At 27.5% G+C, this 27,102-nt stretch overlaps 3 protein-coding genes across 4 annotated transcripts; all 3 read left to right on the top strand.

The window, feature by feature from the left end:
- The first annotated feature begins 589 nt into the window (after positions 1–589).
- Positions 590–5,304, top strand: LOC136090237 (acyl-coenzyme A thioesterase THEM4-like). 2 transcript variants are annotated; one of them, XM_065816453.1, is made up of 4 exons: positions 590–675; positions 2,605–2,984; positions 3,197–3,310; positions 4,995–5,304. In XM_065816453.1, the coding sequence occupies exons 2-4, from the start codon at positions 2,743–2,745 to the stop codon at positions 5,140–5,142; spliced, it is 504 nt and encodes a 167-aa protein (XP_065672525.1). In that variant the 5' UTR covers positions 590–675; positions 2,605–2,742; the 3' UTR covers positions 5,143–5,304. The 2 variants fall into 2 exon arrangements, 1 of the variants encoding a protein (XP_065672525.1); XR_010643282.1 differs by lacking the exon at positions 590–675 and adding an exon at positions 3,889–4,048 and having other exon boundaries at positions 2,611–2,984.
- Positions 5,305–7,462: 2,158 nt separating this feature from the next.
- On the top strand, positions 7,463–9,405 carry LOC136089493 (ARL14 effector protein-like). The gene is made up of 3 exons (XM_065815518.1): positions 7,463–7,627; positions 7,743–8,001; positions 8,184–9,405. The coding sequence occupies exons 2-3, from the start codon at positions 7,776–7,778 to the stop codon at positions 8,516–8,518; spliced, it is 561 nt and encodes a 186-aa protein (XP_065671590.1). The 5' UTR covers positions 7,463–7,627; positions 7,743–7,775; the 3' UTR covers positions 8,519–9,405.
- Positions 9,406–12,829: 3,424 nt separating this feature from the next.
- LOC100197688 (protein AF-9) lies at positions 12,830–25,132 on the top strand. The gene is made up of 5 exons (XM_065816452.1): positions 12,830–12,978; positions 22,308–22,488; positions 22,638–22,890; positions 23,358–24,233; positions 24,779–25,132. Exons 1-5 carry the CDS (start codon positions 12,961–12,963, stop codon positions 25,011–25,013), a joined length of 1,563 nt encoding a protein of 520 aa, XP_065672524.1. The 5' UTR covers positions 12,830–12,960; the 3' UTR covers positions 25,014–25,132.
- The last annotated feature ends 1,970 nt before the right edge of the window (positions 25,133–27,102 follow it).

Genomic DNA, 27,102 nt, shown 5'->3' with positions numbered 1-27,102 from the left:
TTATTATTATTATTATTATTATATAGACATTCTAGATTTAGTTAAATAATGCCTCCAAGTCTAAAGTAGCTAAAGTACATGCTGTGTAAACTTTAGACTAAGGGCCTAATTCAGCACCTGGCTTTTAATACTTTAATTTTTAATCATGGCCTGATAATAATCAATCATATAGAGGCTATGAGTATGACGTCTATGAGTCAAAAATGAGTATGGTTATTGCAGTTTGGTACTACTAGTCTGCCAGTACACTATTAATAAGTAGTAGTCTACTTACTACTAAGCCTACTAGATCTAGTACGTGTACTACTACTGTTAGTGAACAGTTATAATTGTAATAATAGAACTAGACTCTACTCCTCTAGTCTACTCTGACTCTACTAAAGCACTATCTAGCCTCCTCACTAGACTAGGTCTAGGGAACTAGAACGGCTAGATTATATTGTAGGGCATATAATTTAATATTGTGATAATTATTAATCAATTTAATATAATAATATTCTTCAACATACCTTCTTCAAAATCATCCTCTTCATCAAGGAGCTTTAATACTTCTTAAGCATTGCGAAAATATTTAATTTATTTTTTGGTGGCCATCTTGTTTTGTAATATGTCCGGCAAAAACGAAACAAACCAAATAGTCCAAAAACGAAACAAACCAAATAATAATAAAATTAGGTCATATTTTGATGACCAAACACATATATTTTTTTTGATTTTCTTTCAACTAAGGATTAATTCAATAAAGTAGAGTATTTTCATATGAGATATCATTATAAATTTATGCAAAGTTGTAGTTATTTGCAGTAATAACTCATTTTGTCTTATTACGAAAAAGATTGAGTATACTGGTTTATTTACTTTGCAAGCAAAGAGTTTTTTTTTTAGATCATTAAAGTAATTCTAATTCCTTCAATGATATAAAAAAGAAATAGCTGCAAAATAAAAGTGAAAGTACATTTATGCAAAACAATAAATAGTTGTCAGGGGACAAATGTTGCATGTCCAATACTACATTTGTGCTCTGTTGATTTTGCTAAAATCAAGATATTATACTTGTGTTTTGTGTTATATCTAATGATGGATATCACTTGTGACATATTACAAATGTCCTCTACAAGCTTATGTTACTGCCAATAAGAATATAGTAAAACATTGATTTCATAAAAATGTGGACATACTACGTTTGTGCTCTATACAATCGATATTTATGATGTAAATAAATGATAATAAATATATTTAGTTAGTCAAATTTTTAAGACTTTTTTATTTTGGTAAAGATATATAGTAGACAAATACATCATGGTCGGGTAATATTATAAAGTCTCCCTCAAACCTATTTTATAACTTGACAGCTATGAATAACCTGCAAAAATATAAATTAAATTTAAAGTATCATCTTCTAAAAGTGAATAAAGGTGATTATTATTAAGTTGGATTTTAGATTTTGGAACATCAGGATCTCATTGAAATTGATCAGTTGAATGAAAATGATGTTTATTTCATTCTTTAATGAAATGAACATCATTTTCATTCAACTGATAAGCATATATATTTATAAAAAATTTACATATTTTTTAAAACTGCAGAATTACCATAATACATAATACTTTTTGTATAAATAGGCTCACTAAATTCTATAAGCCATTTACACATTTGTATAAAAGCTAAATTGGTAAGATAGAGTAAGCTTCTATTAGGAACTTTTAGGCAATTAAATTGATTATGAAAGTCATCAAGACTTATTAGAAAATATTCAATTTTTAATCTAAAAAGTTTCTAATCGGTTTCAAAAGTATGTCTAGTGTGAACCAATAACTTGAGATTTCACATTTAAACTTCAACGAGTTTTTGTATTTGATCATTAGTTGCGTTCCAAGTAGTACTTTGTAATTTTTTTATTTTTGTAATAAAACTTAAAGTTTTTTCATGAAATATTTTTTATGGTAATTTTTAAACAGTTTATACTCTCATACTGAAAAAATTACGTCAACAAAATAGGGGGGAGTGGGGTCCGAATTTTTTTGACAATTGTTGACAAGGGGGAGGGGAGGAGAGGAGGTCAAGACAAATTAATGCCGACAATTACTTTTTTAATAAACTTAACTACCTAAAAAATTTGAAAATTAGGCAGCATTTGCAGTCCTGTGTTTTTGTTCAGAGCAAGCGTTCGCAATTTAAAGGTTGGGTTTGGGTTTTAAAGGTTGGTTTTGGGTTCGTAATTTAAAGGTTGGGTTGGTGTAATGGAATGTTGACATAATTTTATAGTGAGGTCACTGGAAGTTTGACAAACTGTTGATAAGGGGAAGGGGAAGTTAAAAATTGTTAAAAGATTGTTGACGTAATTAATGGACAGCCCCTGATTAGATTACATGCAATACTGGTAGGTATGGTTAGATAACATGATGGTAGGTGTGGTTATTTTCTTTGTTGTAACAGTTAAACTCATATTTAGGTAGTTTAAATTTTTTTTATTTATACTATTATTTTCAGTGTCTTCTTTTATTAATACTGCTGTTTTCATTGTCAATATTATAATCATTGTTTAAAAGTATATTTTCATGCCAGAAAGTGTTTACCTTTCTACCAATGTTATTTTTTTGTTAGGACAACCAGGATATCCCCGGACCAACCAGGACATTAACAGTCAATTATTAATCTGATTGTTTTTTGTTTTTTTATGATAAAATAGTAATATATTCTTGTTTTTATGGTTTCTATTGTGAGAATTGCATTATCAACAGTATGGAGGCATTAAGCATTTCTGATTGGTCAGAAAAAGCTAAAGATAGTAATACTTTATTAGAGAAGTATGCCAAAAAAAATAATTGGGAAAAGTATATGTTAAGGGAAGAAACTGGAGACAAAAGAAATCCAAATTACTTTGAAAATGAAAAAGTTTTTTACGGCTCCTTATATTTTTCTGTTAAAGATCAAGCTGCCAAATGGTCTGTTACATATGGACCTTGGTCAAACAATGGAAAAAAGTATGTTAAAAGTTTAAAAAATTTTTAGATTAATAAAATATCTGAATCTTTTTTATCATAGCTGTTGTTACTACTATTACTATTGTTGTTATTATTTTATTGTCATTATCATCTTCATTATTATAAGTATATTGTTTATATTCAAGCATTAGTTTTAAAATCATTTTAAAAAATTGTTTTAACTGATCAAGAACAATAAACTTTTTTATCAGAATAGTACACGGAGGTGCGATTGCTACCCATCATGATTCAATTGCTGCTATTTTAATTGAAAAATGTTTTGGTCTCAAATATGCAACTGCTAGCCTTAATATCAATTACAAAAGGTTATCTCATGTTTTTTAAAAAGACTTTTTTTTCATTAACTCTCATTCACTAATACTATTTTTTTATATAAATATATTCATATATTTTACTGTGGGTTAAGGTCTGCACAGATTCATGTATGTGAATATTTAAAAATGCAATAAAAAATAACTAATTTTAATGCAAAAAGTTACAGGATGTTGGTTGATAAATAATTTTTAAGGTATTGAAGATAAAAGTTATTTTGACCGCAGTTATAGTAATTCATGATACTCTTTCCAATTTGGTTCTTCTAATTAAGCTCAAGATGAAGTTTCTACTATAATTAGAGAGAGTTTATGAAATAAATAATTAGTGTGAGCTCGTGGAACAAGTAATTGTTTTCATATAAGAGATAGTTGTCTCAGTATAACATTGTCTCAATATATTTGTATTGATAATAAAACAGTAGTTGTCAATGCAGATAGACCTTTTGAATGGAGTAATATCAATTCAGGTGGACCATTTGAGTGGAGGAACTTTAGTGTTCACCTATTTGGTTAATTTCATAAGGTTTTAATACATCTTGTTGTTTTTTAAGCATTTTTTCTGTATTTAGTATCTATGCTACAGCTCTTTGGTCCAGCTCTGTTATCCTCAAGATCTATAAACTGATGAAAGCTAAATATTCCAAGATATAGTTGTTATACCTATGTACCTTTCTTGTAACCCTTTCCATTCCAATAGTAAGTAATGGAAATTCAAACATAGCTTTTGATGTGAGTATTTATTTTTGGTACAGTTTTTTAAAACTTTCTTAAGCTGTTAACTTTTTTGCAGTACTTTTAGTTCTTATCAATACTTGATATATAATAACTGTTAATATGTAATTGTATTACGTTTTTGAAGAATATAGATTTTTTATTTTCTTTTAAAGTAACCTTTCGTATAAAATAATGTTTATTAGCAATACATAGAAACCCCATTAACAGGATTAATTAATAGATTAAGAGAGATGTCATATATATATATATATATATATATATATATATATATATATATATATATATATATATATATATATATATACATATATATATATACATATGTATATATATGAATACAATACAAATAGTTTACTAATGCTTGTAGTTTATCTCAATATTATCTTTATTCTCTCACACACTTACATCAGAACATTAAAGTCTCGCATGTATACATGGGAACAGTTATTAACCGGGACAATCATCACAATGTGAAATCATTCATTCTTTGCTTATTGAGCTATCAATTCTTGAAAATAAATTCTTAGACTATTTATCAATGATGAATGCATTCATTAGTAATTTAAAATCACACCACTTTGGTCTGTATGAAGCAAATTTTAAATAGCTTATTAGAATTTCTTGATTGTGGTATTTGTAAAACACATAGCTCCTTTAAATAAAAGCTGTTCTATTTCCTTTAAATAAAAGTTGTTCGTTTCTGAGTGACAACTTTAATAGCATGGTTAATGCAGCAATTTAAAAATATTTCGAATGGTTTTTTACACACGTATTTAGTATACACACACACACACACACACACACACACACACACACACACACACACACACACACACACACACACACATTCTTTTCTTCCCATAATGCAAATTTAAATGTTGTTATTAAATATATAATAAGTATGTATTATATAATTTAAATTTAGTCTTTTTTTTTTTAGTCCTATGGCAGTTGGATCAACTTTTTTGTTCGAGTGCAAAGTTGCAAAAGTGGAAGGACGAAAAATATTTCTTGAAAATAAAATAACTAACTTTGAAAACAACAAAGTGGTAGGCGACGCTTCTGTATTATATATATTGCTTAATTAGAACTCAAGTTTTATTAGAACTCATCTATCATCAAATTAGAAAGCTTAACAATACAAAACGATATTGAATTAAATAATGATTCGATTCCTGTTTTTTTGCTTCAATTTTTTTTTAAATTGTGTATGTGTGAAATTAAAAAAAATTATATTTATTAAATGCGTATGGGGTTAAATTAATATTATTAAGATAAAAAACTAAATAAGACAATATTATATGGAATTAAATAGTAAACGATACAACACATCGCTTTCATTATTATTTTTTTTATATTTTGATTGCTAGTTTTTTGCACACATAATTTATGTGTGCAAAAAATTGGTATTGGTGTTTTAAATTGGTATATTATCCAAATGTGTTACCGACACTTTTTGGTTGATATCACTTGATATAAAATATGTTACCGATACTGATATCGAAATGCGTTACCGATACTTTTTTCGTTGATATCACCTCAATTTTTTTCTATATTTCTCACCTCGGTAATTGCATTCTAAAAATTCTTTAAAATTATGTCCATTCTTCTAATACTAGTAAAAAAAAAATACTGATATATTTAGTGTGGTTTTCAACTTCATGAGACTAGAACTGCTTTAGTATATAATATATAACTTAGTATTTAGAACCTAAAAACAATTAATTTTGGTATTTCATAATATAATACTCCCTCTGTTCCGAAATACTGTTCCGATAGCATTCAACGTAAAAAAATATTTAGAATAATTTTTCATTAAAAAAACAACTTTTTTAAAAAGGAATGGTGTGCGGTAGTAAACTATAATATCGGCATAAAAATGTTTTACATATTTGTAATGTTTATACATAATAGAAAAACGTCTAAGTTTTACATAAAAAAAAATAATAACATCGTAATTTGTTTTCAATAATTCTTTATGTTGAACGTAAACCGGAACAGTATTTCGGAACGGAGGGAGTACACATAATATAAAAAATAAAATATACAATCAAATGAATTAAATTGGCGTTCTTGTACACCACTCTCCCAATAACTAGAAACACGCTATTTGATTCTACTTTACTTTGAAAGCCTGTCCTCACCTTTGAAACCCTACTCTTTACTCATCACCTAACTTTTTTTGTCAAATCATTTTATTATTATTTTTTAAAATGCAAACCTGCAAGGTGTTTTTATTGATATATATATTTTTTCTTTTTTCATGTATCTGTTTCAGAATAGAAATTATTGCAATTTTTTCTTGATAAAAAAAAATTCATACATGCCAGATTTTGTAATAAATTATTAGTTCCTTTTGTTATAAGCGCATTTGCATCGTTAGAATGCATATACTAAACATTTGCATTTTAACGATGCATTCTTTTTTTATGAAAAAAATATTTTTTTCAAAAAAGAAAAAAAAAAATTTTAAAAAGAAAGTTTTTTCTAAAACAAGTTTCTATATCAAACCGCATTAAAAAAATACTATGGGGGTAATTCCGCATCAAATCGCCCAAAATTTAGAAAATTTTGAACCATGGGTCTTCAAATTTTTTAAAAACCTCTTTGGCTGTTGCATCTTAAAAAGAAAAGTTAGCATATAAAATTTTAGCTAAAAATGTTGAGAGGTTGACAAGATACTGCAATTTTAATACTGACCTGGTTTTTTAAAATGACCCGGTTTTCATAACACTCTGAAAAAACATTTTTCTTAAAATGATAAGAAATAAAAATGGCAAAAACATGAAAATGAACATATATGATGTTTTTTTGATGCTGAATTCAATAAATGTACTTAAAATGCTAAAATATAAAAGGAACACGCTTAAAAATTAATAAAACAACTAGTTTCTATAAAACAACTTTGGGGCCCAATATCTCAAAACACCCCCATTAAAAAATATTTTTTTTTGCTGTTAATATTTTCAGCTGTTTATAATCTTACTAGGCACTAAAAAATCTAACCAATATCTCAAAACACCCCCATTAAAAAATTTTTTTTTTTGCTGTTAATATTTTCAGCTGTTTATAATCTTACTAGGCACAAAAAATCTAACTGGAAAAACGACTGAAACATACGGAACTTTAATTTCAAAGATGTATCAAATTTTCAATAAGCTATTTTAAAAAACTTTCAAATAGAATTCTGTAAAATATTATATTTAGTTAAAAGACTCCTTAAAAAAAACAAAACAATTTTGTTATATTTAAGGAAGTCTTAATTATACGATAATTTAGTTATTTGAACTTAACAACTGAAAAAAACATCCTGTTTTGTTTTAAATAAAAACTGAATTAGTGTGATATGGATGTGCATTTGTTTTTAAAATTTTGACAACTTTTGTAAAAGTTTATAATAACTAGTTTATAAAAAGTTCAGTTAAAAAACAGCATTCGTAAATTTTATTTAAATTTTAACAAATTAACAATTTGATATATATATAAATTGTATATATATATAAATATATCTATAAAGAAAATTAACAATATCTATCAGTGTAAAAAATTATACAACAGTGGGATTCTGAAAAGGTTTGAATTATTTCTATATTAAATTTTTTTTTTTACTAAAAATGAAGTAGGAAAATTCTTTTATTTAAGTAGGAGAATTCTTTTAATTAAGTAGGAGAATTCTCCTTTTTTTTAGGAAATACATTTATACAAAGTAGTTTATTATAAGATGTGTTCTATTGGGTTAATGACATCAGATGCATGCAAAGGCCAACAAGATGTTATTGGAACTTTAGGCAACGATGAAAAAATAGCTATATCATTACGCTGTAACATTGAACTATCAAACTTAACAACATTATGTGAAAAACATGCTACAAATTATTTGAAAATGTATCCTATATGGCAGAAAGCATGCTGTGATCCATTCAAAAAACATACAAAGAAAATTACAAGTAAGTAAAAGTGGAATTTAAGTATTTTAATACATATTTTTTTTTAATATGTGTTTTCCAAAACATAAACAATGTTTTAAACAATTGTGCAGATAAGCTATATACAACTATACATACAAATATAATATATACAAAATACATAAAGCTATATGCAATTATATATACAATTCAATTACTTTTAGAAAATCTTAGAGTAGTTACGATAAATGAGTCACAAGACATGATGAGAAGTAGCGTAAATATTGCTCTTGGGAAGAAACTTCGCAAACCCTGTAAGCAAAAGATTGCCAAAAAAGCAGATCTTAAAGAAGAGAAGCAAAGTCAGGGTGAACAAAATGAAGATTTTCTAATATTATCATTCAAATCAAAAAGACAGGAGATCAATGAAGAACTTGAAAATTTTAATATATCTCCTCTAAAATCTCATTCAAAGTCATCAAAACATATACTCTCAGAAGGAAAGCGAAAAGTTGCGCGCATCAACGAAATGGTAAGTAACCTCAAAACTGTGTTATGAACCAAATGACATTAAAAAGAAGGCTGAAAACTTTGATGAAATTATGAGCTTGATAAAAGAAAAAATTCTATGTTCTGACAAAAGAACTATTGTTCAACTTCTAACACTGGCACCCCCAAGTTGGTCAATATTAGAAGTACAAAATAACTTTGCAGTTACAGAATACCAAGCAAAAAAGGCTAGACAACTTTTTAATAAAAAAGGATTGTTGGCTATCTCACCTTTGTATAAAGGGAAAGTCTTACAAAAAGAAATAGAAGATTCTGTTAAACTTTTTTATGATTCAAGTGATTTATGTAAAACTATGCCTGGAAAAAAAGATTATGTTAGCATTCAAAAGAACGTCCATAAACAAAAAAAACTGCTTTTGTGTAATTTAAAGGAACTATATTTATTATACAAAGAAAACAATCCAGAAATACAAGTAAGTTACTCAAAATTTGCTTCACTTAGACCAAAGTGGTGCATTTTGTCAGGTGCAAGTGGCACACATTCTGTTTGTGTTTGTTCTTATCACCAAAATGCCATATTGCTAGTAGATGCTTTAAATATTGGACTAAAGTATAAGGACTTACTTTCAAAAACCGTTTGCTCAGTAGATAACAAAGAATGCATGCTTGCACAGTGTGATGATTGTCCTGGTAAAGAACCCCTCACCAAATATTTGTATGAGATTTTTGGAGAATACGAAGATGATTTTGAGATACATTACAAGCAATGGCAAACTACTGACCGTGCAACACTATTAAGTTTAACAGTTGATGTTCCAACGTTTGTTGAACTATTAGCATCTTGTTTTGAAAAGCTACAAGATCATTCTTTTATTGCTCACTCTCAATCACAGTACCTTAACCAACTGAAACAATATATGGATCAATTATCATTATTGGCGACTTATATATATATATACGACAAATATATCATATATCATATATCACAATTTATATATACGACAAATATATCATTATTGGCGGCTTTGCTGAAAAGTATGTTTTTGTTGTCCAAGATGAAATACAGAGCTATCATTGGAACACCCAACAATGTTCTTTACATCCATTATTCATATACTATAAAGATGATAAAGGTGAACTGAAACATATTTCTTACTGTTTTATATCAGATGACATTATACATGATGTAACTTATGTGTACAAAATATTCCAACTAATCATACCAATATTAAAAATAAAATTTTCCAATCTGTCCAAATTACATTTATTCACTGATGGTTGCGCAGGACAGTACAAAAATTGTAAAAGCTTTTACAATCTATGTCAACTAGAGAGCGAATTTTGCCTTAAAATTGAATGGAACTTTTTTGCCACGTCCCACGGAAAGTCACCATGCGATGGGATTGGTGGTATTGTAAAAAGATTAACAGCACAAGAAAGTTTAAAACGACCGTACAGAAACCAAATTCTCACATCAGAAGCTATGTATGAATTTTGTATTGATAAAATCAAAGTTGTTAACTTCATTTACATAAAGGGATTGGACTTACAATTGCAACGTGAAGAGCAAAAAGAAAGGTACACTGGTGTAACAACTCTACCTGGTACTCGTAGCTTTCATCAATTTATACATCTTGGAGATAACAAGGTTGGGGCAAAGAGGTGTAGTACAGACACTAATTATACAATAATCCACAATCTTAAAAAGAAACAAGACATATCTCAACTTGATACTGTCACTTTAGGTTGTTATGTCGCTGTAGTCTGTGATGATAAGTGGTGGAAGGGCATTGTAACTAAAACCAACTTAGAAGAAGTTGATGCTAAAGTTAAGTTTCTTCATCCAAATGGTCCATCAATCTGTTTTAACTGGCCTGAAAGAAACGACTACTGTTTTATTCCAAACACCAACATATTGAAAAAACTATCTGTTCCACAAGCTTGCTCTAGTTCTGGTAGATTTAAGTAACTTTTTAAATTACGATTAACTTTATTTTATTTACAAATATTTTTATAGAATTTCTTGAAAAAGTAAATCTTTGAAATTAAAGTTCCGTATGTTTTAGTTGTTTTTCCAGTTAGATTTTTTGTGCCTAGTAAGATTATAAACAGCTGAAAATATTAACAGCAAAAAAAATTTTTTTTTAATGGGGGTGTTTTGAGATAATGGGCCCCAAAGTTGGTTTATAGAAACTAGTTGTTTTATTAATTTTTATGCATGTTCTTTTTATATTTGAGCATTTTAAGTACATTTATTGAATTCAGCATCAAAAAAACATTATATATGTTCATTTTCATGTTTTTGCCATTTTTATTTCTTATTATTTTAAGGAAAATGTTTTTTCAGAGTGTTATGAAAACCGGGTCATTTTGGGAAACCAGGTCAGTATTAAAATTGCAATATCTTGTCAACCGCTAAACTTTTTTAGCTGAAATTTTGCATGCAATATTTTTTTATAATTAGGAATAATGTGTCAAAATGTAACACAAAAGGAAGACACATGGTTCAATGGACTGGGTGATTTGATGTGGAATTGCCCATGGACTTTTTTTTCAAGAAATCACTATCTTCTTTATTACATCAAAGTTGAGGTTTTTTTCTTCTAGATTTAACTATATATTAACTTTAAACTGGGTTATGTCACTGTGTACCCAACGAAATGGACTGCAGCACCATTTCCGCAGCACTAACTCCTACAAGATATAAAAAGTGTAGCACATAGAAAATAGAACAGCATAGAAGAGAAAATAAGAAAATAGAAAGTAGAAGTAAGAAAAAAGAAAATAGAAGCACATAGAAATATAATAAGCTAGCGGACTCTTTGTTTTCTTTGATTCAAACCAGAGTAGGTTCCAGACATATTACAAGCTTTGCCAAATAAATTTCAAATGTTGATCACATGCACACTTATCTTTTCTAAAACGGTTTCAAGCATGGTAACGACAAAATGTCTTTGCGTGGGAATGGATAACAACCGCTCAAATAGTTCTAGAAATAGAAAGCAGAGTCGATAAATCTGTGAAACATCAGGAGTAAAATCAACAACGATTGAGAAATATTTTGCAAATTTGATATTGCAAAATAAGAAATTATGTTAAATGTAAATAAAAAACTAGTATTGCATTATATGTATTTTCGTATGCACTAACAACAAAATTGGTACATATATCTTATAAAACCAAAGACTTCTGTACATCTTATAGCCTCGCGATAAATTCGTCAAAGACACAGTTTATAATATTTAAGAACCCTAGAAAGAAACTGCCGATAGAAGAGAAAAGCATGTAGCTAAACTTGTTCGTTCTATTATAAGTAGATATTGTCGTCCAACCTTTTACAACCTATTTGGAGATCGTGCCGAAGGGGAAAATCATAAAGAAATCCACTCTCGTATTAAAATCGGTAAGAGACGATTTGTTGTAATTGGCCATCGGATACTGAATAATAGTTGAGCGAACTGAGAGAGAAATACAAAAGGACAAAAATTACATAAAAAAAAAAAAAAAGAAAAAAGAAATACATAATACAAAAAAACAAAATAGAACAACAACAACTCGGGGAGCGGAAAAAGGATCGGTTATCTAAACTATTGTAAACAAAACTCTTAACTTAACGGCATTTTATCCAGCTCTTATCGAGTATAAAAAAAAATGTATATAATAATAATAATAATTGTAACATGTTTAGGGATTATTATGTATTAACTTTAAATTCCACAACTTTTGTGGCTATTAAGTGGATGAACTCATCAAGAATATTTTTTAAATAAGTAGATTATATAATAATACAATGCTTCTCTTTTTTTTTCCACGAGGGATCCAGTGTTCGGCGCAGAATAGATTCTTTTTTCTTTTTTCACATTTTTAAAACTAAAAAGTTCCTTCAAATGCGATAATCGTTTATTATATTGTCGCAAACATCGAAAATCTACGGAAATATGTTGGGAAGTCATAGATAGAGGTCGAAAAATATGTAAATCCTCGTTTCCCAAAATATATCGGTGTTAGGAATGGGTTTAAATTTAGAGAGGCTTTAATGTATTATTTGGAAAACACTTTTATTTAATATCTGCATAAAGTTTAAAAACCTTCCAGTTTAACTTTGTACTTTATGTTACTTATATAAAATATTGTAAAAAACATGATTACATTTTTACATGTATATTATTCTTCACATCTGTATTATATTTTAACGCATTAACGTGAAGAAAAATATACACGTAAAAATGTAATCATGTTGTAACGGTAACATATAACATATTAAAAACAGAATACCTCAAACCATTTAAAGCTTAGCAATTGCTTTTAACGTTTCAACAAAAGTTTAATGCTTATTGTTTAACACTTTGTTGCAGCCGGACGAGTCTTCAGTTTATTTAAAAAAACTTGTTTGTACATGCGCGAAGTTTTGAAAATCAGGTCGAAAAGCAAATGGATCAAACGCTTTTTTTCCAGAGCGAGGAGAAAAGAGTATAATTTAGTGGTTAACTGATGTCTTCTTCTAGTGACGTAAGATTCCAACAATTATTTCATCCTTATAAGCATATTTTAATGATTTTAAGCAGCAGAAGTAAAGTTCTTCCTTGTAGCAATATTATATATTCAGTTAATTTTTTTAAAAATAGATTGAATATAACATAATATTGTTTGTTGTTGCTACCGTAAGACGCTAAAAATACCCGTGTGCTCAATGAACGATAACACTTAAATATTTACATTTAAATAAGTTATATTTACAAAAAACAAAACAAAACAAACACTCACAAAAATTATTACCAAGTTGAATTTTTTATATTTAAAAGCCTCAGTAAATTATAATCAATTAAAAAAAAAAAAAAAATTAACACTCATTTACCACTAAAGTGGAAACTGTGTCACTATAATCCTTATTTTATGCTAAAATATATATACTTTTTATGTATTAGCCTGACTGTTTAGTCATATCAATATCTGTGTTTGTTGCAAGCTTTTGTCTTCAACTGCTTCAAGTATAAAGTTTGGTTATACCATTATCTGTGTTTGTTACAAGCTTTTGTTAACAATTGTTCCAAGTATAAAGTTTTGTAATCTGTCAAATAAAAATAGAAAGAGTTTTAAAACATTTTGCTTTAAACAACACTTAAAAAAATGTTTTACTTTTCTGATTTTATTTTCCATTAAAAACTGATATCTTAATATCTTGTAATGCAATTTTATATCCTGTATTAAAAGTTATTCATTCTAGCTTGGTTGGCATTTTTTTAATGCCTAATTGATTTTTTTAATTAATCTAATATTAACATGTTAAATGTTGGCAGTATTTAGTTCTTCATCAAAATGGTAGTTCAATGAGTCAGTTTTTTTTGTCTAGTTTTTTGTTTAGCTGCAAATTGAAAGTAATTCTATTCTACCGTAAGTTGTATTACTTCCATTTTTTTAAATTCTCAAAATTTTTCACAAATAGATTTTCATTGATCTCCGTTGAGTTTCCTCCATTAACTATGTTAGAGGTAAAACTATGAACAAAATGCATTCAAATGCATGTGTCTTAAAAAATCCAAGTTTAGACAAACAAATCAACTTGCCAAATCAATACAACCTATTTACAAACAGTACAATTCGCAACTTGCAAATCAATACAACTTGCCATCCTTTTAATAAATCATCTTACACATATATTAATTTATCGACAACTATAAAAGATAGAAAATTGTGTTTCTATATTACATCAAACTCATGCAAATTTAAAGAGACTATATAAAATCTAGTAGAACAAAACACAGTTATCTTTCAATGTTTTAAAGAAATGGAACTGTAACACTATTGTCAAAATTCTCCTGTGTATTAAGTAGTAATCATTTAATAAAGTAATGAAAAGGGTAAACTGTAATGGTTAATTTATTGTTTGAAAACAGTTCATTAGATATTACTAAAATTAAAAAATTTAGGATTATAAAGTTTTAAAACAAATAAGCTACTTAAGGTTCATGTCAGGCACAAATGTCTTTAATTAGCAATTATGCATTCATTTGATTTTCGTACAATTAGTATTAGTTTATTCTGTGACTGTCATTGCTACCAGTGAGTGTGGTTTTAAAGCGCACTATGACAACTGAGTCTTGTCATGGTTTGACTCTCATTGATCAAGTCTTGCTTTAAATGAATTCACTGAATTAGTTTTAACAACATTTTCTGGCAGTGCATTCCAATAATTTGTAGGTCGATTTAGTAAAATATTTTCTCTATTGGTATATACAGAACATTTTTTAGAATATTTTAGGTTATGGCCACGAGTACAATTCAATTCAAGGGGTTATTTTCTTTAAATTCAGCATTATGGTAACCTTTGAATTAACAATTTGCTCTATTTCCCATGTTTGTATCGAACCCTTAACATAATTATTTTTGCAAAACAGTAACTTATCTTTTATTAATCTTTTTATTACTTATTAAGTTTAAATAAGTGTACAGCATAAGTTTGAATAACATATATACTATTAGCCTGGTATCTATATTGGGTTGTGATTTTTTTGCTGTTTTTATTTGTGTTGTATTTTCATTGCAACTATTTTGTAAATAAATTTTATAAATATAAATTTTTTATAAAAGTTTTTTTTTACTAGAACTGATTTATAAGAAGTTACTCAGTTTGTAAATGTATTTTCTTTGTTATATTGTTTATGTTTAGTTCAGTGAAATATTATGGAAATTAATAAGTGAATAAGTATTTTGGAAGATAGTAATAGCTAAATTAAATATGATTCCCAAGAACGTCAAAGTTGGGATTAACTTGGTTTGGTATGTTATGTATTGGTAGTATGCATTGTTAATGACCATTTTTTAATAAAAATCAATAGTTTATTTTGAGAAGACTATCAGACTCAGATCATTTAAAATACTGTCAATCGGCAGCTACGACCTTCTACCATCTTTCAGGTAGCGTGCGGATTTCACGCTGGAAAATGTTGTAGTCTTTTAAAGTAATCCAGTCATTGACCCATTTTTTGGTATCATCATAAGAAGAAAATCCCTGCTGAGTCATGTGTCTTTGATCGGAACAAATGATAATCAGATGGGGGCAATCTCTAATGAATGCAGTAAATGGGGTAGGGCTTTCCATTTTAGGTAGTTTTTTACAACATTCGCAACATGAGGTTGTATATTGTCATGTTAAAGAATAAACTTGTCATGTATTTTCCCATATTGCAGCCTTTTATCCTTCAATGCTTGGCTCATTTTGATCAATTATCGTAGGTAGCGGTCTACTGTAATGGTCTTATTTGGTTTAAGCAGCTCATAATATATAACCCTGAGCTGGAATCACCAGATACAGTGCATGAGCTTGGAACCATGAATGTTTGTTTTCGCTGTTGATGGTTTGCTAGGCTTGACCCATGCTTTTCTGTGTTTAGAGTTGTCATGATTGTCTAATTTTCATCACCAGAAACAATTATGTAAAAGACTTCCCTGCAAAAACGGTTTTTTAGTCACAAACTCAGCCATATTTAAATTTTGGATAAAATTGTCTTTACACTCTTTCAGTTAAAATTAGATTGATGTTTGCAGTCTAGCGTTTTAGCTTTCAAGAAAAATTTATTTCAGCCTGTTCAAATATATACCTGCCAAATTATGAGTCTCAATACAAAATGCTTATTTTCAATGCATACTCCCTATATGTTCTACTAATTAGCTTGACTTCCCTTTTTTAGGATATCAGTTTTTTGGGGCACCTGACAGCACTACTGAAACAGCTTGATGTTTGGGATATTTTCAATTATTTTTTGATTTGTCCACATTGTTACAGATGAATTTAAAAAACAGCAGTAAGAACCAACATCAAGGTTATGGCTGTCAGTTATTGTTGCAGTTATGCATGTTTTTCTTAAAATACTTCAAGGGGTTATAAGAATATTAGAGGAATGAATGCACTGGGTAACATTTGTGAGTATGTTAGAAGAAATAATATACTGGGCAACATAAGAAGTGTTTGAAACAACTACTTTCTCTAAGATTCTCACAGAAGAAGATACTGCAACAATCAAAATAATTCAGACTTTGATAAACTGCAATATTAAAACAAATTCATCCAGTCTAAGCCATAATATATGAAGCCTTCCTTAAGGCCATATATAATTAATTTTCATTTTATATTTCTGAAATAAATCTTGATAAAAATCTCATGTTTTATAAAGGTCATCTTAATTTGGTACAATATATCACACTTAGAAGATTATTTGGAATCAAACTACACTGAAAGGAATATAAATAATAATGAATTTACCACTTTAAAGTATGGGATATCGCTTAGCAATTGACAATTTCTGTACATCAGGTTTACTTATTAACCAAAACCATATATAATGGCGTTTATTTTGGGTTGAATTAAATTTACTCTATTCAAGTTAGGAGTTACCAGAGAATAAAGAATATTACTAAAAAGAAAGAGAAGGGCTGACAAAAGACTTAAGATACTGTAAATAATGAGTCAGAAAAACATGAAGATGGAAAAGAGTTCTAAAGAATTGATGCATGAGAAAAGAAACTAGATGCACAAAAATTTTTAGAGCATGAACAAATCATGCTCTAAGGCCTGGAAGATCTTTATTGTTATAACAGTTAACATGTCAAAGTGTTTAAAGAATGTCATTTTCCAGCAGGCAAAAAAAACAAGATTCAGTTATTAAATAGTTTACATATAGTAAAGAGAGGTCTGGAAATACTTTAGTAAGACTATGAAAAGAATGATGTCTGGACCACATGTAGTGCATACATGCCACATGTAGTAGAGTTTAAAAGAGAAATAACTTAAAGAACCCTAGAATAATGTGAACATCTTTCAATGGGTTAACCTGTTTCTCTTCAATGACAGGAAGAGTGTGACCATTTGATTTAAGAAAGAAAGAAAGATATTAAAGATAAATATCAGAAAGCACCTTTTTACATTAATTTTTTGCTATAGTAAAATGACACTTGTTCCTAAGAGAGTTGTTCTTGTGAAGAAGACGAAAAAAATAATTGGCTTAGTTGATTAGATTGGAAATAACATCAAAAAAGAGTACAGTCTTGAGAAAAAAGGAGAATGATAAAGAACATCGAGACAGGTTATTGAGAACATCGAGACAGGTTATTGAGTGAAGAGGTATTTGAAAAAAGATTTGAAATCAGTCCTGCTAATTAACCCAAAGTTGCATGGTATAATTAATACATGGTATTATTAACACTCTGAAATTTTAAGCTGCTGATGGAAAAGCCTCTCTGAGAGCTACCACAGAGTTCAGGAAAACTTATTGGCTGGCCTCAGAACCAATAAATGAGTTTTAGAGCTGTTTCCTTATTAGAAGATAGTTGGAAGAGTAACATAGCCACTTTCATGGAGATAAACAATTTTTTTGTTGCTGTATAAATAACATTTAAAGAACAGTCGCCACTTTCAAATTTAATCTGCGATATGAAGGTCTTTGAAACTCTTGTTAACATACTATCACTTGGAGAAACAAACCTATTGAATAAATAATTTTAGCGCTGGATTTTTTTAAAATTAGGTGCAATAGAAAAATCTTTGTTTAATAGGCATCTCTGACAGTCCAATGGATTGGACTCCATGACATTTTGTTATTGGATTTTTAATCATCCTTAAATAAGAGGGTTTTTTTCTTACTTAATGTGTAAGACCCACATACATAAAACCCCATATACATATAACCTAACATCTATTTCAGCTATATTTATATGTATCACATATTAGTCTTTAGTTGATTGCATAACAAAATTGCTGATGCTGGCAAATTTTATTGATTTTGGTTATTATCCATTTGCTATTTTTGGTATTAAGTTGCTTTAAGCTGGAGTAGATAAGAATAAATCTAAAGTTAACTAGTAGCTATCTTATTTGAAAAATAAGTTTAAAATATCTACATAAATAAACTGATAGGTACAATTATCAGTGCAAAGCAGATTGGCTGAATAGATTATTTATATGGTACAAACGGCGAATTATAAAATCAGAACTATAAAATTTCTATAAATAATCTGCTATATAATTTTGGCAGATCACATCCACACAAAGCAATCTAAATATAACAAATTATTCCTAAAAAGAAGCAAGCGTTTAGAGGCTTAAGTCTTGTGTACAAATATTTTTTGTGTTGGGTAGTAAATGCCTTACCAATAAAAAAAGGGAAATATCGTATTCTAATATGTGATCTGTCAAATGATTTGGCAGATCATATGCTGGTTTAGGTTGTTCGGATTTCAGCAAGTTCAGGTACAATGTTTCACAATTGATTAAAGGTCAATGATAAAATATAAAATAACATCAGTAGTTTTATATTAACTATTAAAAGTATATCCTTTTTACTATAAACTTTCAATCAAGCTTGACAAATTGTATATTTATATTGCTTTTTTGTATTATTAAGTTTTAATATGAAGTGATTGTTTTTTATAGCATATTTAGCAGATCACAATAAAATAATTTCAATGTTTTTTCTGCTGAAATAATAGGCAAATCACATATAAGAATTCAGCTTATTTTATAATTCAAAAGAATATCTCTCATAAAAATTTAGCTAACTTTATAGTCTGCTGATCTGCTTAGCAAAAGTCTGCTCTGCTCTGTCGATCGTACCTACCCTAAATAAACCGCTTTAGAGACACTATTTTTTATAGAATTACAAAGAAATGGGTTTATAAGAATAAGTAAACATAAACAAAACTTAAACTTTCTAGCAGATTATTTATTTTTTAGGCTTTAAGTTAAAGTTTTCAAGCTGAAAAGATGAATGTTTTTTTTTTCTTATTTAAAAACAAAAACATGTTAAGTTTTTTTTTGTTGGCTATCTATCTAAACTAAAAACTGGCGAATATTTGTTAAAATTCAGATTTAAATATTTACTAAAAGGCGAAGTTGACTTAGGCTTCAACTTCAGTGCCAGTTTGAAGCATAAGTTCTGTAACAATCACAAGATTTCATTTAACTGTTAAACTCAAAGTTTCAAACCTGTTAAATTCAAAGTTTATTAATTTTTTTCCATTAAAAAAGAAAAATAGTTATGAGATATATTAAATGTTTCATGCATATCAACCTGTTTTTGCGTGCAGCAGCCTTGAGCAGAGTTAAGAGAGGGTTGCAACCACTATTAAAAAAAATAATAAAAAACTAAATTAAAAATGAGTAACCTCTGAAGTATGCTAAAGCAGGGGTGCGGAGTCCCAAAAAGGACTCTAGATTTGAAAGTCACAAAAAGATTATTTCATCCTAGTTTTTGGTATCCAGGAGCTCTAAAAATATAAATAAGTTTATGGATTACTGATAGGAAAAAAATTAAGACTTTTAGGTTAAAGGAACAATAATTTTTTGAACCCGGAGTCCGTAGGTATAATGGCGGCCAGGACTCCGGGCTTAAAAGCAATAAGTTTCAAGTCATTAAATCTCATGAATTTTTTTCTTATAGCAGATCATAAGTCAACAAACATGTTTAGAGCTTCTGGACACTACAGACTTGGAAAAAGTAGAGATATAAAGCCGGAGTCCTTTTGTGACTCCGCATCCCTGCACTAAAGTGACCTTTGGAAAAACTTTTCTTTGGAAAAACAAATTTTGTAAAAAAACAAAACAAAAAAAAACAACATTAGAAATAGATTTGTCTAACAGAATCAATAATCAAAAACTCTTCTTTACGCACAAAGTTTTTCATCACTTATTAAACCTTATTTATAAAAAATCTTGAAGGTAAAAACAGGTAAATGTTTAAACATAATATTCTTTACAATCTTCTTCTTTTATATAATTGACTTTCAAAATTTTTCAATGAACACTGTTAATGTTCTTTTGTTAAGGATCATTTAATAACATTAGGATTTGTAAAAGTTGCATAACTTTAAATTTTCTTTATAGCTGCATTTTTAGGTTTTAGATTTTTTTTTGGACACAAATTGTTGTTGTTTTTTATGTGTGTATTTTTTGTTTCAATAAATAAAAAATTACTTTGTTTCACTTCTGTTTTGTCATGTTTTGAAGTATGGTTAATTACGAGCTTATAAAGAATATTTTTGGTTTATAAAATCCAAACTAGGCTTTCAGTTAAATTTGTTGTAAAAGTTCAAATTTGTCTTTCAGTTTAATTCAGTGTACATAGCCTAAATTTGTCTTCCAGTTAAATTTGGTGAATGCATATGTTCTAAATTTGTTAGTCTTGAATAGTTAAATTTAGGTCTTGAAAAGTTGGTTTTGCCGATTGTCAGTCTAAACCCAAATAAGTTGTGAAATTTAAAACCATGTTTTTTAATAAATGTTTTATTTACATAAATTCATTTAATTAAATAGCTTTTATTTAAAACTACCCATTTTTACAGGGCTCAAACATTTTAAAAAAATTATAAAATTAAAAAATGTATTATTTAAGTGGAAAATCGCATGGCGTCTCAGGGCTTGTGATGAAGCAATCGCGATCGCGCTCTGCTCGTAAAACGAGTGTATAAAATAACGCTCGTCCAATAGTTCAAGATTATTTTTTTATTTTCATAAAATATTTAAAAAAGATTTTTATTAAAGATATTCTGTTATCAAACAACTGATATAAAATATAAAAAGCACAACGTCCCTCTCTTTTGCACTAACGTAAGGAATGAGCAGTTTAAAGTCGTTATCGTCACTAATTTCAATAATGGAATGTGCACGTGGAAACACAATGTGAATACAAAAATGCGCAAATAAAATAATAGAAAATTAGAAAACCATTATAAGAAAATTAAAACTGCGGAGTATTTTTAATCTTGTGAAAATATCAAGTAAAATTTATTTGATTTATAGTTTGTAATATTCCACACATCGTTTATAATAAAAATAGATATTGATAATAGAGTAATTTTTAAAATTAGTTTTTGTTCATAGTATAGATTTTTTATTAACTATTATTTATTTTAACTCAAATTTAAAACGATTCTGTTGTTTAGAATGTTCGCAATTAAGGACATTCGAAAAGAAAACTAAGTAATGATGTCAATATTTATTAAATAAAAAGTTATTATTCTTATTTATTATTTCAAATTATTCTTGCGTATTATAGTTTTAAGATAAAAAAACGTAATTTAAAAAAGAAATTTTTGAAAAAAATTAAATAATCAATTTGAATAAAAAATATCAAGAAATATAAAAACCATTAACCGTTAATTAAGTTTACAGAGTAACATTTTAAAATACATATATCAAAACAACGAAGCAAAACTAAATTATACTTCAATACTAAATCAATAAGAAGTTGCGTTTTTGTTTGATATTATTTTTTTATAACATAAATAGTTAAAAATAAAATCGTGATCTGACAATATACAAGAAGTTTGGAAGTATAAAATCTCTTTCGTTGAAGTAGTTTCATAACTGTGATACTAATTTAAACATTTTTTGACGAAAGAATTATGTATCAAATAAAAAAAAGATATAAAAAAGAAAAAGCTTTTTATGAGTATCGCCTTAGCAATTTTCATGATCGCGCTCGCCGACGTTATCGCGAGCGCCCATAATCACGCTCTATGAAAACATATTCTAATTTTACGAGCGCGATATAACACGCTTGACGATTTTCTTCATCACAAGCCCTGGTGTCTGCAGCATTGTCACCCAAATTTTCCTGCCTTAGCTGGCATTAATGAGATAAAAGAAATTCATAGCACATAAAGTTTTACTTTTTTAAAATTAAAACAAGCTACAGCAATAGAACCAGTTTATTTACACATTAAATCTGTTAGGGATTAGATTTTAATTTGACTAAATATTAAGTTATTTAGTCATCCATTCTCTTTTTTCTAAGAAACTTGAATTAATTGTGTTGAGTATTTATAATTATTTCCAATTTTTTAAGAAACGGGTTCAAGTCAAAATTGAAGTTGGTCATCAGTCTGTATGCAAAAATGTAGTAACACCAACTGGTTTCACACATGATTGGAATATTTTTGTACGTGGTGCTGAAGGAAATGATATTTCTCATTTTGTTGAAAAAGTTGTGTTTTTATTACATGAAAGTTTTCCAAAACCAAAAAGAGGTTTTCTAAACTTGATTTTATTGATCAGTTTTTTGTTCATTATTTATATATATTTTATATTCTTTTAGTTTATAATATAATTTATCGTAAAAGTTATATTATTATTTTTAGACATTTTTAGACAATTTCATAAGTCGTTATTTTTTTAGTATGCAAAGAACCACCTTATAAAGTCGCTGAGTCAGGATATGGAAGTTTTACTCTACCAGTTGAAATTCATTTTCGTAATAATAAAGAAGAACCACGCAAATATCGCTTAGATTATGATTTATTCTTACAATTATTAGGTAAACCGCCAGTAAACCATATTAAAGTTGAAGCATTAACATTTTTGAACCCATCAGATGATTTTGAAGCTAAACTTTTGCGTGGAGGTGCATGTATCCTACCACCAGCGACAAGGTATCTTTCCTTTATAGTTATTTTTATTGATAATATTCATATGTTTGTACTTTGTTTTTATATTTTAAAAATTTAGAAGTTTAAAACAGGCTGTTAAAATCAGACCCAAAGTTTATTATTCAATTACAGTTAGTCTTGAAAATATATAAAAAAAAAATATTTAAGAACCATATTTAAAAAGCATAAAAGATTAAACAACTATTAGTGATTTTTGCAGTTGCAGATTGATATGTTGCAGTTGTTATAGCTACAAATCAATTTATATTAACATTTATAATGATAATAACAGCATTTTATTTTCTTGTTCCTGTGAAATGATAAAGATTTCTTTGTGACAGGTGTTTGCTATTTTGAGTTTTTTTTGTTTACCAATTTTATACTGGTTAGTTCATTTTAACATTTTCAATTAAACTAATTTCCTTTACTCATTATAAATTAGGCTTTTTATATTAAAATTTTTTTTATAGTTCCTTAGGTTCTGTAACGAAATCTGAAACTCAAGTTTCAAAAAGTATTGCATCTCCATCTCTAGACTTTGTTGCTAATAGTCAAAATAAGTCATCTATGAATGCAACAAAAACCCCAAAACAAAGCTTACAACAATCTCTAAGCATAAAGCGACAATTGCACCCTGATGACGAAACAAAGTTAAAAAAAAAGAAACTTGAAAAATCTGATGTTGGAATGCAAAATGTCAAGCCCCCAAAAGATGTTCCAATTTTATCGAAACCAATTTTGTCGAATGCTAATTGTTCTGAAATGAGTGATATTCAAAAGAGCAAAAATTTTCAACAGACTCACAAAAAACCAAAAGAAGTTAAAAAAGAAGTACAATCAGCAAATAGTAATTCAACTACCAGTAAACCTAGAGAACACAAATATAGAGGAAAAGAATTAAAAACAAAAAAAGAAAAGACTTCTGAGCCTCTACATTCTTTGAAAGACGATTTGCCAAAACTTCCAAAATTGTTATTTACACGAACACCTGATGATGTCTATATTAAAAAACCATCAGCAACAAACACTGGAGTTTCTAGTAATGGAGGTAACACAACAAATGTGAATCATTCATTAAATCATGAACCTGCAATGCAGATTGAATGCAAAAGTGCTCTTTTGACTGAAAATAATTTAGATGGCCATAGCTCTGATGATGGTATTCATGCAGATCTTTCAAGCGACTTAACAAAAATAATAAAAAATGAAATATCAGTTTCAGCAACAACTCAGCCCCATTCTTCTGAAAGTTCTCATACACATATTTCAAAACCAAAGAAATCAAAAGTTCATAAATCTATCCTTAATGATACTGGAAATTTAACTCCAAAAAAAGAAGTTGTAAAGTAAGTTTTATTAAATTAAGTTTAATTTTAAAATAAACAATAATAAACAAAAGCCTTGTTGATTGGTTATCCTGGGATCCTAGGTATAGGGTGTAGTGGTATTTTTTATAAGTGGTATTTTTTATAGTGATATTTTTATAGTGGTATTTATAAGGTATAGTATTTAGAAATCTGATTTTAGAACTAAAGAACAACACTTTAATCAAAAATTAGTGAAAATTAATCAGTGAAAATGTAGCCCTTCCTTTACCAGGAAATATACAAATTGAAGTCTTTGAAAATTTTAAAAATAAGTGTAATTTTTACAGTAATTTTAGAAGAGTGTATTTTCTTTAGGTTTCAAATTTAACTCTTGATTTTATAAAAGTACTCTGGAATTCTTTTCACAGTATATTATGCTTTTTACATTAAAAATATAAAATCTTTTCTCAATTACTTAATCTAATGTTTGGTTTGATATTTCAATGTATAGAAATATTTTTTACATTTTTTTTATATAGTTTTTAATTATTTTAATTTTTATACTTTTTTTTGTATAAACTTAGAATGAGAGCAACAGATGCTGGGAAGACACTACCCAAACCTTCGCCAGTTTCAAATGATTTATATGAGCTGTACAAAGCTCTTAACAATTGTCAAGATGATGATAAATTACAGAGGATTGTTGATATTGTTGAGGAGTCTGGACATTTTGACATTACATCAACAACGTTTGATTTTAATTTACTGTCGTTAGATCATGAATCAATAACACTGTTAAAACAGCTCATTCTTTCATAGTTTTATTTTTATATATATATATTTTGTTAAAAAGACATTTGTGTTTAAATTTTTAAAATATTTTTTATTTATTATAGAAGGCATTGTGAATATATTAAAATATTTGTTACTTGTATAAAGAGTTTGTTCTATGATATCCTACCAAAGCAAGTTTTGGTATGACCAAAAATTTTTAGAAAGTACTTATTTAAGTTAATTATTATCTGGCTTTTGAACAGTTTTCGGTTGTCTCAGTATCATGGTCAATTTGACAAGTTGAGCATATTTTATATGTATATGATTTATTATTTCAAGTATTACTATACAGATTTATATCCCAGTCCTTATTTTGTAGCTTTGTTAATGGATTCTTTGTTTTTATCTCAATTTTTTTTTTCCAATTTTTTAAAAACAATAATAAACAACTTCCATTGAAGTCTTGTTATAATTTTGTTGAAAAACTATCTATTTTTAAACATACACTTTATAAAAACAAAAAAACAAAATCTACTTTTATTTTATATTCTGTATGTTTATGTTTTTGTAAAAAAAAAATGTATATACTATTTTTAATATTATGTTTCCTTTGTTACTGATCAAAGTCTTTTTAGAACTAGATATAAAATCATTTTAATTTTTGAGATATAGAAATATCTTTTTGAAAAAATGTTTTTATATTGATATATTCATTTATTAAACCAATGGCTTTGTTTTTTCTACATTTATTAGCCCTTAAAGTAAATATATTTTTTTAAGTTTTAAATTTAACCCAACAATCACTAATTAAAAATTTAATTAATGTGTTAATCTTTAATCCATTAATGACTGATGTTCATACAGATGGAGTAATAATAGGTAAATGATTTTTCTGTATAATATAATTAGTATTTTAAAGTTTTGTTTAACTTAATAGGTACGTTAATTTAATAAAAAGATATAAAAAACAGACCAGATTTTTTTTTTTAATCTTTTTAGTTTTATTTTTTATTTGTAATTCGAACTGCTCTTATATTTAAAAAGATTATTTTCTTTTTAAATATAATTCTTTTCTGTAATTAAAAAACCTCCATTCAACAAACTTATGAAATTAAGAAAGAAAAATAATAATAATAATAATATAGAAAATTATGTTAAAAAATATTTTAAACTATTTAAAATTTATAAACCTAGGACTATCAACTATTATAATATCAAATATCATAATCAATAAAAATTGTTATTTGATAAAAATAGTTTTATTTTTGTTTAGCTTGGTTTTCAATAGTTGTAGAAATTATGTACAACAGTTGTGCGATTTTGTTGCACAATTACTGTTGCAGAAATTCTTTTGTTTCCAAACTTTGCAACAGTTGTTTTACAACAAATTTTGTTATACAACTGACATTAAGTTGTACAACTTACACTAGAAAATTGTTCCATTGTAAGAGTTGTTACACAACAGTTGTACAGTCCTACAACTATTGGTTTAGTATAAAAAAGCATAAAAAGATTTAAAGAACTAAGAGGAATGACTAACATTTTCAGTCAATTAAGTAAAGCAATTTAGACAAGCATCATAAATTTCAAAATGTGTTTAAAATCCAAAAGTATATATTAAAAGCTATATATTTTTTACAATATTTATATCAGGGATGCAGAGTCCCAAAAAGGACTCCAGATTTGAAATTCACAAAAAGATTACTTCTTCCTAGTTTTTGGTATCAAGGAGCTCTAAATATTCAAATAAGTTCATGGACTACTAATAGAAAAAAAATTAAGACATTTAGGTAAGAGGAATAACCTAGAGTCTTTAGTTATAATGGTGGCAAGGACTCTGGGACTCCAGGACTCTGGGCCTAAAAACAATAAGTCATTAAATCTAATGAATTTTTTTCTTATAGCAGATCATAAGTCAACAAACATGTTTAGAGCTTCTGGACACTACAGACTTGGAAAAAGTAGAGATATAAAGCCAGAGTCCTTTTGGGACTCCGCATCCCCGATTTATGTGTTATAAAAAAATAAATTTAATAGTGTTTTTTTAATGTATTTTTATGAAACAATTTGAATAATACCTAACATTTTCTAGCATAATATAAACTGTTAAGCATTTATTTAAATGCTAAAATGG

This window comes from Hydra vulgaris, chromosome 13 (assembly GCF_038396675.1).
Source record: "Hydra vulgaris chromosome 13, alternate assembly HydraT2T_AEP".
Lineage (NCBI taxonomy): Eukaryota > Metazoa > Cnidaria > Hydrozoa > Anthoathecata > Hydridae > Hydra > Hydra vulgaris.
Note: the sequence above shows the minus strand (reverse complement) of the source record. Positions and strands in the feature narration are given on the sequence as shown.